The sequence below is a fragment of the Ranitomeya variabilis genome, chromosome 2 (assembly GCF_051348905.1).
Source record: "Ranitomeya variabilis isolate aRanVar5 chromosome 2, aRanVar5.hap1, whole genome shotgun sequence".
In the NCBI taxonomy this organism is placed as follows: Eukaryota; Metazoa; Chordata; class Amphibia; order Anura; family Dendrobatidae; genus Ranitomeya; species Ranitomeya variabilis.
Genome location: NC_135233.1, coordinates 567,771,318 through 567,785,060, shown reverse-complemented (window position 1 = coordinate 567,785,060; position 13,743 = coordinate 567,771,318). Strand labels below are relative to the sequence as shown.

Genomic DNA, 13,743 nt, shown 5'->3' with positions numbered 1-13,743 from the left:
TGCAAGTGCCAAATCATTGCCCGGGGTAGTCTGATCAAAAGGGGCAGCGCATGAACAGATTGCTGAGGAGAGCTTGCCTGTGCATGCGCTGCCAACTGAGAAAAAAAGACGATTCCAGGTAGGCATTCTCTGCAGGGGCGAAATCATTGCCCAGGGTAGTCTCATCAAAAGGGGCAGCGCATGCGCAGATTGCTAGAGAGAGCTTGCCCCTCAATCTGCGCATGCGCTGCCAACTCAGAAGAGACGACTCCTGGCAATGATTCTCTCCAGGAGCCAAACCTGCTTACCGACTCCACAGGCCTGAGGGGAAGCGCATGCGCAGATTGCTGGAGAGCTTGCTCATCAATCGGCGCATGTGCTGCCAACTGAGAAGAGACGACCCCAGGTAGTGATTCTCTGCAAGTGCCAAATCATCACCTGGGTTAGTCTCATCAGAAGGGGCACGCATGCACAGGTTGTTAGGCAGGTTTCTGCAACATCATCAGGAGCTCACTTCATGTGCGCTGCCCCATCTGACGAGACGACTCAAGGCAATGATTCGCCGCCTTCCCAGAAACTCGGGCAGGTGAAGAGAGGTCAATGATCTGTCAAAGACTGAAAGCAGAAGGAAGATGGTGAAATCAGGAGACAGGAATGAGAGCTGGAAGTGCAGTGTCCGCCCACTGCACTTGTGACTAAACTGTCACAGATTGATTTCTCTACAATTTCCAGACTATATGCTACAAGAAGGTTATGCAGGTAACAAGCAAATAGGTATGCATTTAAATTAAAGGGCCTTTACAAACATACCTTAGGTTAGGGCTCAAATTTCCCATTATCAGGTTCCCTTTAAAGTAACGAAAAGCAAACTTTCTTTGCCATTGCAAACAATTATTACTGTGGTGCCTTCCTCGATCTCATACACGAATGGATGGATTCAGAGGTTAATAAAAAATTGGTCTTTAAAATCCTATTCCTAGCAAAGTTATTATTTTTTGAGAAAATGGGGCTCGCGTTTGACCCCCTCTATACATATGAAAAGAAGAATCTGATTGGTAGAGTGAGGAAATATGAACAGATGAGGTTCAAGAATAAAAATCAAATGGAAATCTGAAATCCAGTCTGAAGCAACAGGAAATTATTAGGGTTGAGCGACCTTGACTTTTTTAGGGTCGAGTCATGTTTCACGAAATCCGACTGTTGGAAAAGTCGAGTCGGGCGAAATCGGCCGATTACTGCGCAAAGTCGAGGATCGGCCGGAACATATATATATATGTATGTGTATATATATATATATATATATATATATATATATATATATATATATATATATATATATATATATATATATATATATATATATATATATATATATATATATATATCTCTCCCCCCCTCCGTCCCAGCACAGAAAATTTTGTTTTACACATTCCAAATCGCTACTGCGCACAAGCGATAAAATTATGATAGGCGTGCACGCCCTAACCCCTATGTCATCACTCTGCCCACGCTCCTTCATTGGCTCCTTCATTGGCTCTGCTCTCACTGTACGGCCGGCAGTCAGTCAGAGCAGGAAGCGGACGGCAAGGGACCTGACGGACATCAGATGGTGAGTATGTACTGTTTGTTTTTTTTGGTAACCAGGGTAAACATCGGGTTACTAAACGCGGCCCTGCGCTTAGTAACCCGATGTTTACCCTGGTTACCCGGGTGCTGCAGGGGGACTTCGGCATCGTTGAAGACAGTTTCAAAGATGCCGAAGTCGTTCCCCTGATCGTTGGTCGCTGGAGAGAGCTGTCTGTGTGACAGCTCCCCAGCGACCACACAGCGACTTACCAACGATCACGGCCAGGTCGTATCGCTGGTCGTGATCGTTGGTAAATCGCTATGTGTGACGGGGCCTTAAGAAAGTGGACACGTTTACACAGGACAATGTGCTTCAAAGAATGAGGATTTATTTTGTGCACAAAACATCATTTTACCATCAGGTGATCGGCAGCCTGTTTTTAATAATGCCCGTTGGCAATTACCTTGCAATGTAATCACCCCTTTACAGTTGCATCTCTTATCTAGCATAAGGGGCCAAAAATAGATATTTTATCCTTAAACTTTCCTTTCCTTTTAGTGATTCATTTATACTCATTCTTCCATGTATAATTTGGGGATTCTTCACTTGTACCACCATTTACTAAAAAATCTAACTTACGTGGTAACGTAGGGAGATGCCTCTATGTTGTGAAAAAGATTGGCAGTGACATGGTGCATAAAATGGGCACCTCCATCAACATTTTTGGCATTCCTGATAATTTCTAATCGCTATTTCATCTTTTCTTTTATCAATTTAATCTCCTTCAATTAGTCAAAAACCCTGCTCTGCATTAATGAAAGGCAAGTACCCAGAAACAGCAGTCTGTACTTGGGCATCTTGATTAGGTAATAGCCCTAATAACAAGGCTCGTTACCGGGTGGACAAGATAGGTGGCGAGATAGTGATAATTCCAGGATCATTTGTACTGTGTTGGACAAGATGGGTGGTGAGATAGCGATAATTTTGAGATTATTTGTACCACGTTGGACAAGATAGGTGGCGAGATAGTGATAATTTCGGGATCATTTATACGGGGTTGCACAAGATAGGTGGCAAGATAGTGATAATTTTGGGATCATTTGAACCGGGTTGAACAAGATAGGTGGCAAGATGGTGATAATTTCGGGATCATTTGTACCAGGTTGGACAAGATAGGTGGTGAGATAGTGATAATTTCGGAATCATTTGGGACATTATTGTATTAGATGTTGTCCCCCTATCTTTGTGGCCCCCTGTGTGCTGGCATATGGGCTATACTACAGGCATTCAAATGTGCAAGTTTTTAAAGACAAACATAATGGTGCTATGAGAGTACATATCTTACATTATGTTCCTGCCTGTGCAGCTAAATAAATCCTTTAAAAAAGGTCACTGGGCCAAACCGCGTGCCATATCTACGGTGCACGGCAAAATAATTAATGGGCTTGTATTAGCTATTATTGCAAGAACATGGATGTCTAGTGAGGGGAAGAAGGGCTGGATGCTGAAAGCCGCTTCCAGACGAGTGAATACAGCAGAGTGCCTAATCTCCTAAGAGAATCGCTAACACAGGGCTCACTCATATGGATTAACACCAAATAAGAGGAGTAGCATGTGAGGTGAACGGAGACACTTTTTGCTTTGTGACCGATTGACGCGCCATCCCTGTATTGGGCTGATGTACAGATGATTTACCCAGACTTGATCTCATTCTAGAAAGGAACCTGCTGTACAGATGTCAGCTGAAAAACAAATCGGCATTAACAGACCCCGGGGGAACATTACGTGCCGTAGAAGTGAAGCCGTCACTCGGCCTCAATAACACATTACTTTTAACAAACAGAACCGGTAAGGCATTCTCCTGGTGGGCGTCTACTAGGACGTGTGCGACATGGACACATGAGGCAATGCCACCATTATACAACGTAGTACACTTCCTCTTCTTTGTAGGACGGTACACAGGATACCTATGTCATGGCGGACTCATACCCGTAGTCATACACACTAGAACCTCTGTCAGAAGACCTACTCGTGTGGAACAGGGTCTCCTGACTCTACCATAGGCAGATATCATAGGAAAGAAGGATTCATTATGTCAGACAACAAAATATTTCCCATGGCATAATTGACCATGAAGAAAGGAAACACCCCAAGATTCGCAGGTGTACTACGTGTTTGTCGTCGGCACTGGAAGAAATGTAAAATACAGAATGTAACAAGTGCAAGCTGGTTTTTTTCAAACAAGAGACTGCGTGTTTCGACCCCGAACGTGCCTTCCTCAGGGAAATACCTCCTGTGCCAAAGGGGTTTCCTACTTTTTTTGCAGACACTTCCCTTTTTTGTGGGGGGCAAGGGATGTTATGCTCACCTAATTAACCCGTTGCAAAAGCTTCACACTTGTTCCTTACCGGTTTTCCATTCATCTCTGCCCTCCTCTGTAATCTATAAAGCCAGAGATGTCAATCAAGGAAGTGGATGCAAAACAAGTAGGTGGGGAAAGTATCCTGGATGGCTCAGCCATGACGAGCGAGCACCAAGCTTTGTTTGAACAGTCATTTTGTGCTGACAGACTCTGTTTAGAAATACCTATCTGAATAGTTATGGTGGTTTCACGACAGAAAAATCTAAGTTTTGAACTGCCTGGTGCAAGTGGCCAGGAGGTGGGGAATTCATGGGAAGGGAGCCCGGCTCCCCGTGTTGGGTACCCCCCAACCCTGTCCCTCAGCTTGAGTGCGGGCTCCAGTGGTCTCCTGATTGCAGGGTAAAGCCATCATGAAAGAGTCAAAGGAAAGTGTTGGGGTGTACTCAGTAGAGATCCAAAGACCGGCCATGATGGGATCACATGCGGAGCTTTAAAGAGTGCCAGGGGAAATAAAGCTTAGGGACAACATCTGGAGCCTAAGTGACTGATCGTGCCACCAAATCTGGTACCTATATAGCTCTGATTACAACAGATTACTATGAAGATTTTGTGGAAGAATAATGTATATTGATACAATTAGATCTTGGATTATGAACCTAATGCATCCAAAAAAAGAAAACTGGATAATGCTTGGCCTGGAAACTGCAGACCATGGTCCTATACTTGGTCCCACAACGAAAGAAAGTCCTTTACTTGGTCCTATACAGAAATAAAGTTCTATACTTGGTCCTATTTAGAAGGAATCTTCTATACAGAAAAATTCCTATACTTGGTCTTATAGAGATTGAAACCCTATACTATATAGAAGGTCCTATACTTGGTCCTATAAAGAAATGAAGTCCAATATTTGGTCCTATACATAAAGTCCTATATTTGGTCCTATACAGAAATAAACTCCTATGTTTGGTCCTATACAGAAATAAAGTCCTATACTTGGTCCTATTTAGAAAGCCATATACATGGTCCTATAAAGAAAGCTCTATATATAGTTCAATAAGGAACGTTCTGTAAAGAAAGTCCTATACTTGGTAATATTTAGAAAGCCACATACATGGTCCTATAAAGAAAGCGCTGTAAAGAAAGTCCTATACTTGGTCCAATAAAAAAGTCCTATACTTGGTCCTATAAAGAAAATCCTATAAAGAAAGCCCTATATTACATCCTTTAAAGAAAACACACACTAATTATTCCTAGTAGCCCGTTTTCTCTGTTCTGAAGCCTTTGCATCATCTTCATTCACTCCTACACGGAGTTATTAAATGCCGCAGTCCGTGCTCGCACCAAGGTGCAGATTTATTTCCGTCTTTGTCAAACATTTTGTAATAATGAGAGGATTTTATGTGGAGAAGACCCACGATCATGGTGTAATCATCAGGAAAGTTTACCTGAAGCTCCGTCTGGAAGAAGAACTTCTGCGGGCACTGGGAGCAGTCGTAGATTTTATCCTCTTGCCCATGGACCGCAAATATGTGTTGCTGCAGTTTATTTGCCTGTACAAAAACTAGAGATAAGAAGTAAAATCAGACATTGCCTTCCATACTGGGAATATCACAACATATACTGGCTGCTGGACCTTGACTGGTCAAAGAAAGGGCAGAAAGTACCGCAACGATCGGGAGCTTCAAAACATGAGTAAAATCGGAAAATTTCTATTTGTTATGGCATCCCCTGCCGTTCTGTCGATATTTATAGAAAAAAAGTGTACATACTCATTAAGGGTTTCTCAGTATACATTTTTTTTTTTTGTAAAGCTAGAAAAAGCTGTAAAACAAAAATAAAAACAAACAAACATGGCCACAGAGGCGAGAGATTGGCTACAGTGGTCATATAGGTAAACTGTACATGATTAGAAGCAGGGGTTTAAAACAGAGACTGACTGGGACCACAGGAACAGCTGGAGAGGAAGGAAATAAAGACATAAAAAAAATATTTAAGGGGTAAATTTTTTTCCAAGTTGGCATAGGGAAACTTACAGACCTGGGAAATATAATATACAAAGAATCATATCAGAGAGGAAAAAACTTGTAGATGACATTTGTTTTCACACCATGCATTTGGAGTTTGTTAAAGACTCCGGTGATACGCCACCACAAGGTATTTAAAGGGAAAGTGTCACCAGGAAATTATCTAATGTTTTATGTTAAATGTTTGAAAAAAAATGATACTTTTACCATGTAACTGTCCATTTAAAAAAAATCCCAAATTTTACACTAACCATTAAACCTAATACTAGAATTCTACTTCCTGCCAGCAGCCATACAGTAGAGTTTTTTCTAGGAATGCTCTGATCTGGGAAAGGTCATTGTGAAGGAAGAGAGAGGGGGTGAGAGGTGACCATCAATTATTATGAATAATGGATTCTGCGTTATCTACTGTATAAAGTGGTGTTACCCATCATTATCATATCGCCTGTAATCAGAATGACGCAAATACTGTAGCTCCTTCATTGAGTTCCTTTCTTCTTCCACCAAGTAGGAAAAATTGCATTGCCTACAAGTCTGCTTACACCAACTTGGCACGCTATACAAGAAGAAAATGTACCACTTAGACCCCATCAGAGGCTTCTCACCCAGCCAAATCAGTACCCCGGCTTTGCACGGTTGAGGGGCACACATACCAAAACTTGTGTCTGCAAATGGAGCTTCTGGCTTGGCTTCTCACACTAAGTCATGTGGCAAAGTCCCTTAGTGCCACCTATTAAAGGCAGTAATCCTAAAAGTCAAAATTGACCCATTAAAGGGCTCTGCCACATGTTTGAGTTTAAGAAGAGAAAAACAAAAATTCCATTTGCAGACACCTGCTTCGGGTGCTTGCCCTTCATTAGAGCAACGCATGAGTTCTGATTTGGCTGGGTGAGAGGCCTCTGATAATGTGTTTAAGGGGTAAAGTTTCTCCTTATTGAAAGCCACCAACAACAGCACAAGGAGACTTATAAGCCATGCAATTCTCCTACTTCCAATAAGTAGCATTACAGTTCCTGTCCGCTCCCTCTCTGCAGAGGTTATTTGCATGTGTAAATTCCCAGGGGAGTATTACATGGCCGATACGTCTCCCTGCAGTGACTTGGCGCTCCCCACAATTAGAATCGTCACCCCGCAGAGAATGACAGAAAGGCATCCTATTCTGTACAGACCACTTTAGTCTAGTATTAGGCTTAGAGGCCACTGTAAAAATTTGCAACATTTCTTAAACATAAAGCAGAGGTGTATCTAGGGTTTCTGGCACCCGGGGCAAGAATTCATTTGCGATTTGCACACTTAGTCATGTACCCACGAGTTCCACTCCCTAATGCTCTCAATGTTCAGTGAAAAGCAGAGAAGCAGAAGAGAAGCTCGGTGTCACAGGACCATACATATGAAAATCGCATATGAGTGACGTGTCCATGTGACGACTACTGGAACCTGCAGAGCTGAATCCTGACATCGCAGCTTCTGAATTCTCACAACTAATGTGCTGCACATTTTTAGGATTCTCCCTTGCCTGTGGACAGTCATGTCAGCACAAGTATGTGATTTGTATACTTCTGACCACATTCCAACTAGATGTGTTTGACCTCGCTCAGTTCATTTTCATTGAGTGAGGCCACACATGTCTAGTCAGCATGTGACCGCATGTATGTAAATCGCCAGCACGAGAGAATCCTGACAGCGTGCAGTGCGCACTGTGAGAATTCAGAAGTCTGCAGTCACCCGCATACATGTTTCCTTATACATGCCCTCATTCCCCAATACTGTTTCCTCATACATGCCAACCCATTCCCCTGTACTGTTTCCTTATATATGCCCCCCATCTCCCTTTGCTCTTCATTTTGTGTCCTTAAATCCCCCATCTCTTCTCCAAATCTCCCCACACAATAAATCCCCCCATTCCCCACACAGCTCCTCATCATTCCCCCCATTCCCCACACAGCATCTCATCATCCCCCCATTCCCCACACAGCGTCTCATCATCCCTCATTCCCCACACAGCGTCTCATCAGCCCCCATTCCCCACACAGCGTCTCATCAGCCCCCATTCCCCACACAGCGTCTCATCAGCCCCCCATTCCCCAGTGTCTCATCAGCCCCCATTCCCCACACAGCGTATCATCATTCCCCTATTCCCCACACAGCGTCTCATCAGCCCCCATTCCCCACACAGCGTCTCCTCATCCCCCCATTCCCCACACAGTGTCTCATCAGCCCCCCATTCCCCACACAGCATCTCATCAGCCCCCATTCCCCACACAGCGTCTCATCAGCCCCCATTCCCCACAGCGTCTCATCATCCCCCCATTCCCCACACAGTGTCTCATCAGCCCCCATTCCCCACACAGTGTCTCATCATCCCCCACACAGCTCCTCATCATTTCCCTATTCCCCACACAGCGTCTCATCAGCCCCCATTCCCCACACAGCTCCTCATCATTCCCCTATTCCCCACACAGCTCCTCATCATTCCCCTATTCCCCACACAGCCCCTCATCATCCCCCATTCCCCACACAGCTCCTCATCATCTCCCCATTCCCCACACAACGTCTCATAAGCCCCTTTCCAAATTACATCCTGAGAGCCTCACACCGAGTTCTGCGTCCTCATTCCCTTGTACCCTGGGTCCACCATGGTGCAGCTCCTCTCCTCACATGGCTCCATGCTGCAGCCCCTTGGTCCTCTCTTCGCTCGGCTCCATGCTGCAGCTCCTCATTTCCGGCTTCTCTTCTCCACCAGCAGCTTCCTGCAATCGACTCCTCCCACTCAAGAAATCAACTCCAGTTTAGACGCTGCCCTGCAGTCAGATCTTCAGTTGTGCTCGTGTCTAAGATATGAGTACAATTGAATACTGGGAGCCGGCGCTCTGCAGCTTCTCTGTGCCGGCTGTCAGCTTGACAGTCGGCACAGAGAACAGCTGACTCCCAGTCCGGGGGGCGGCAGAATGCAGCTGCCAGGGGAGACACTGCGGACCGCCACATAAGGTGGCCCGACTGCGCCCCCCTGCCAGCTGCGCCCGGGGCACATGCCCCGGCTGACCCCCCTCCCCCCCCCCCTAGATACGCCACTGCATAAAGATCTGAAAAATTGAAAAAAAAAACATAAAAAAGTTGTGAAGTATTTAACATAACCTGCTTTAAGGAATAGGTAATTTTCTGATGACACATTCCCTTTAAGGATTCTCGATTATCCTTAGACTAATATTTCACGTTCTACCACTGGAGCAGCTTTTAATGTTACAGATTATATATCTCACATAATATAGGAAATTGCATTAATGGAAAATTCCCCAGCATTCTGTTTTCAGAATAAGACCTTGGTCAGAAGTCTTTAATGCCTTAAATCCTGGCCCAATCGCAGGTCTAATCTGAACCAACAGTATTGAAGATTATTACTGTGTTTTTATCGTCACTCAGATCCCCGGTGAAGTGGCTCAGATTGAATGTACGGTTACACAATCCAGAATTCCTGAGGATTTCCTGTTCGGATTTTTGGACAGAAAATCAGCCACAGAATAAAGCAGCAGAAAAGTGTCTTGAACTAATCTCATGAATGTGCTGCGGAAATTTTCAGCACAGAAATCCACAGTTTTAATATCTGCAGCATGTCAATATTTTTGGCACATTTGTTACAGATTTTACAAAATGAATTTAATAGGGGAGCCAAAGTCTGCAACAAATCCAAATTGTTATGAATTTTGCTGCAGATTGCCAACCTAAAAAACAAAAACCTATAAAAGCTATGTATCAGTGGCAGGACGTTCTATGTGTGAAGGGGGCTGGCTCATTCAAATTACCAAGCCTGCCCCCTCTTTGTCTATGCATCGACACCTATTGGGGTGAACCAGCCCCCTTTGACACCCAGAGATGATGTAGTGATACAAGTAACCACTGTCTGGAAGTGTAATGTTTGGGCTGATATTTTTAGATCGGGGCACCTTATTAGTAAATTGTACACCTTGCTATTCCAAGCATATTTAAGGATATTTATTTTAAGTAGGACTACCCCTTAAAGAGGTTATCCAGTGCTGACGATAACATTATGACCCTACATAATCGGTAAGTATCATGTATATGCCCACACCTCCAGATCGTGGGGCGTGTAGGGTCGGAACATTGACACCCACCTCACCTCCGATGCAGCATTGGATAACCCCTTTAAGAATTTACTGTGAAAAAAAAAATGTTCACTGCGACAAACAGAACATTATAACTTTCCATCTACAATGGAGACAATAGAATTTCTGTATAATGTCAGAATTGAAACTGTTAAGTAGAATCAGAAGCCAAGAATTTATATTTGGTCTCCATTTACAGAAAAACTGTCGGTCCGAGGTCCCTCTAGGGACTTTTCTCTGGGCCTCGGCTTCCCTGGGAAATCCAGTCTCCATTGTAAGGCTCCCCTATGACATCATCGGCAGTAAAATCAGGCCAAAAAAAAAAAATCAAATATACAATAATCCCGAAATGTGAAATGTCTTGGAACGCAAATTAAAAAAGACGTAAGCCAGACTCAAATCAGGATCCTGGCAGATGAGCGGATTGGATTTGGCCAATGGAGACATCAAAAGAGCCCGGTGCTCCGGATGAAGTCACGCACCTGGGGCTGCGAAACGCCGGAATCTGCAAAATTTAACCCTTACCTGTAAAACAAACGGGGCATTTAAAGGTTCCTCCCATGCCTTCAAAGCTGTGCTCAATCAGGTGACATAGGAGCTTCGCCGGAGAGTCAAACATCTGGTTGCACAGCTTGCACTCATGATTGATTCCTTCCTCTGCAAAGTTCAAATGATGCACACTTGTTAGTGACACACCAGATTAGGATCTTAAATGCAGCAGTACGCGCAGACAGCCAAAATCTGCAGTCACACACCATATCTCATCATAATTAAAGTTCATCCGATGCAAAAGGAAAAGCCGACATTCCATCCATCCAGTGTGCATGGAAAGCCCTAGGTCTGCCCTGTGTACGGCAGGAGCACTAACTCGAGGCGCGTTCTGTGCAGCTTTGTTTTACAGTCTAGGGACCTTCCATGTTTTGTGCCGATCGCAGGCCTGTCACACAAGCATTGATACACCCTGTGAATGCTGCAGGCTGCTTTTTCAAACAATTTACTTCCTTGTTAGGAAACATTAGTCAAGCCGTGTTAGGCGACAAAACATATATGCATTAACAAGTATTTGCTGCAGAGAAAACCCGCACCGGTCCGAATTCTCCTTCTGCTTTTTTTTTAGAAGATCCATTGGGTCAAATGAGGTCATAACATATTACAGAGAACATATATTGCAGTCAGTCAGGTCTGATTATATACATTTATACAGGTGATTGGCAAGAATCGCTTATCTACTTTATTATAGTCCTAGGACAACCTGCATGAGGGTCTTGGACTCGGCTGAATTATATATGGATAAGACACATTTAGTGGGAGAATAATGCATCAGAAACAGAAATAATTTAATATCTAAAAACCGGAACGATAACGTTTCTATTAATTCACCTTAAAAAAAAAAAAAGTAGAGTCGTTGAGAATATTTAGAAATCAACAGAATTATGGAGTAACCTCTATGGACTCCGCTGATACCTATGGATAGGGGACATCCATGTGCTATATAAATATGGAAATAAACATAGCCCCTCTGTATAGTGACCACTCCCCGGAACACAACTATAACCTCATGTATGATCACTATAAGAGGGGAGTGATAGCGGCTTTACTATAAGGCGGGGATAAAAACTTTGTTTATAGCAAAAAACTATACATTAAATAAAAAGAAAAACTTTGTCCCAAGTCATATTTTTCTGAAGAATTCATACTTTGCAATGACATTAAAAGGAATAGTAATATATAAATTACACTGGTCAACAGCATTTTTGGTGCCAAAGATATTTCATCGAATTTAGGGTATTTTTGGGGTGCTGATTCTGAATATGTCATCAGTTTTGCCGGATTGGCTCAAGTTTTTGAGATTTTTGGTATCTTATTTATAGCACTTGTTGGTAAATGCGACGCATCATCTCATTAATTTCTTTGGATTAGTACTTGAACTGAGCAGTTCTCAATATAGTTTTGTGTTAATTAGTGTTCTAAAAGTTTGTTCATAGCTTGATTTTTGCACTAACTTTATGTTGTTGTCTGTTTTCCAGTGAAAAGCATGAACTCATCAAGAAGAAGTTGTCTTAACGATCCAGACTCATTCTGTTACATTTGTGGTGAATACACACTGCCAAAACATAGAAGAAACATAACAGACTTCGTAAAAAAAGTGTATTTTGCCTATTTTGGGGTTATGCTTGGGGACCAAGACAAGTTTTGGGCACCACACATAGTGTGCAAAGCATGTATCAAATTATTACGAAAATGGAGCAAAGGACAAAGAAAAAGCTTCAAATTTGGTGTTCCAATGGTGTGGAGAGAGCCAAAAAATCATCATGATGACTGTTATTTATGGTAAACACAGGTACAGGCACATCTTCACAATGAGGGACAGGCCTTCTTGCAGATTCCATGTTACTCCCATTTTCGTTTCTTATGCTTATTGAATCCTTGCACTTGCACTGCACAGAAATAACAGTCATCATGATGATTTTTTGGCTCTCTCCACACCATTGGAACACCAAATTTGAAGCTTTTTCTTTGTCCTTTGCTCCATTTTCGTAATAATTCGATACATGCTTTGCACACTATGTGTGGTGCCCAAAACTTGTCTTGGTCCCCAAGCATAACCCCAAAATAGGCAAAATACACTTTTTTTTACGAAGTCTGTTATGTTTCTTCTATGTTTTGGCAGTGTGTATTCACCACAAATGTAACAGAATGAGTCTGGATCGTTAAGACAACTTCTTCTTGATGAGTTCATGCTTTTCACTGGAAAACAGACAACAACATAAAGTTAGTGCAAAAATCAAGCTATGAACAAACTTTTAGAACACTAATTAACACAAAACTATATTGAGAACTGCTCAGTTCAAGTACTAATCCAAAGAAATTAATGAGATGATGCGTCGCATTTACCAACAAGTGCTATAAATAAGATACCAAAAATGTCAAAAACTTGAGCCAATCTGGCAAAACTGATAGCATATTCAGAATCAGCACCCCAAAAATACCCCAAATTCATTAAAATATTTTGGACACCAGAAAAAAAAATGTTTTTTGTTGACCTGTGTTATCGATCATGAAAATAATTATATAAGTATTCAGCACAAAATTTACATATACATTTACATACACACGTTTATTATACAGTCACTTGTTTTGAGTGGGGAAAATAAGCATTTAATTCCCTGCCCATTTTGGAAGTTTTCCCACTGACAAAGAATGGAAAGGTCTGTAATTTTTATCGTAGGTACCCTTCAACTGTGAGAGACAAAATCTAAAAATGAAAAACATAAAATCAATTTGTATGATTTTTTTGACCCAGCCACGACTCATCTTCAATACTCTTACTGAGGGAAGGAGGTTGTAGTCCAAAATATCACGATACATGACCCCATCCATCCTCCCTTCAATATGGTGCAGTTGTCCTGTCCCCTTTTCAGAAAAGCACCACAAAGTATGATGTTTCCCCCACCATGCTTCATGGTTGGGGTGGCACTCATCCTTCTTCTTCCTCCGAACACAGCAAGTGGAGTTGATATCAAAAAGTTCTAATTTGGTCTCATCTGACCACATGACCATCTTCCGTGTCTCCTCCGGATCATTCAGATGGCCATACGTGAACTTCAAACGGGCCTGGACATGTTCTGGCATGAGCAGGGGGATCTTGCATGCTCTGCCGGATTTTAATCAATGAGGGCATGGTGTGTT

At 42.7% G+C, this 13,743-nt stretch overlaps 1 protein-coding gene across 5 annotated transcripts in view; it reads right to left on the bottom strand.

Annotated features, from left to right (window-relative positions):
• The window catches only part of ZNF423 (zinc finger protein 423), a 291,743-nt gene that overhangs the window by 20,196 nt on the left and 257,804 nt on the right, over positions 1-13,743 (bottom strand). For all 5 annotated transcript variants that reach the window (XM_077288235.1, XM_077288238.1, XM_077288239.1 and 2 more), the window contains 2 exons: positions 10,579-10,710; positions 5,354-5,469 (listed from right to left, as the gene is read on the bottom strand). In XM_077288235.1, the coding sequence (XP_077144350.1) occupies positions 5,354-5,469; positions 10,579-10,710 (248 nt within the window). The remainder of the gene's footprint in view (positions 1-5,353; positions 5,470-10,578; positions 10,711-13,743) is intronic.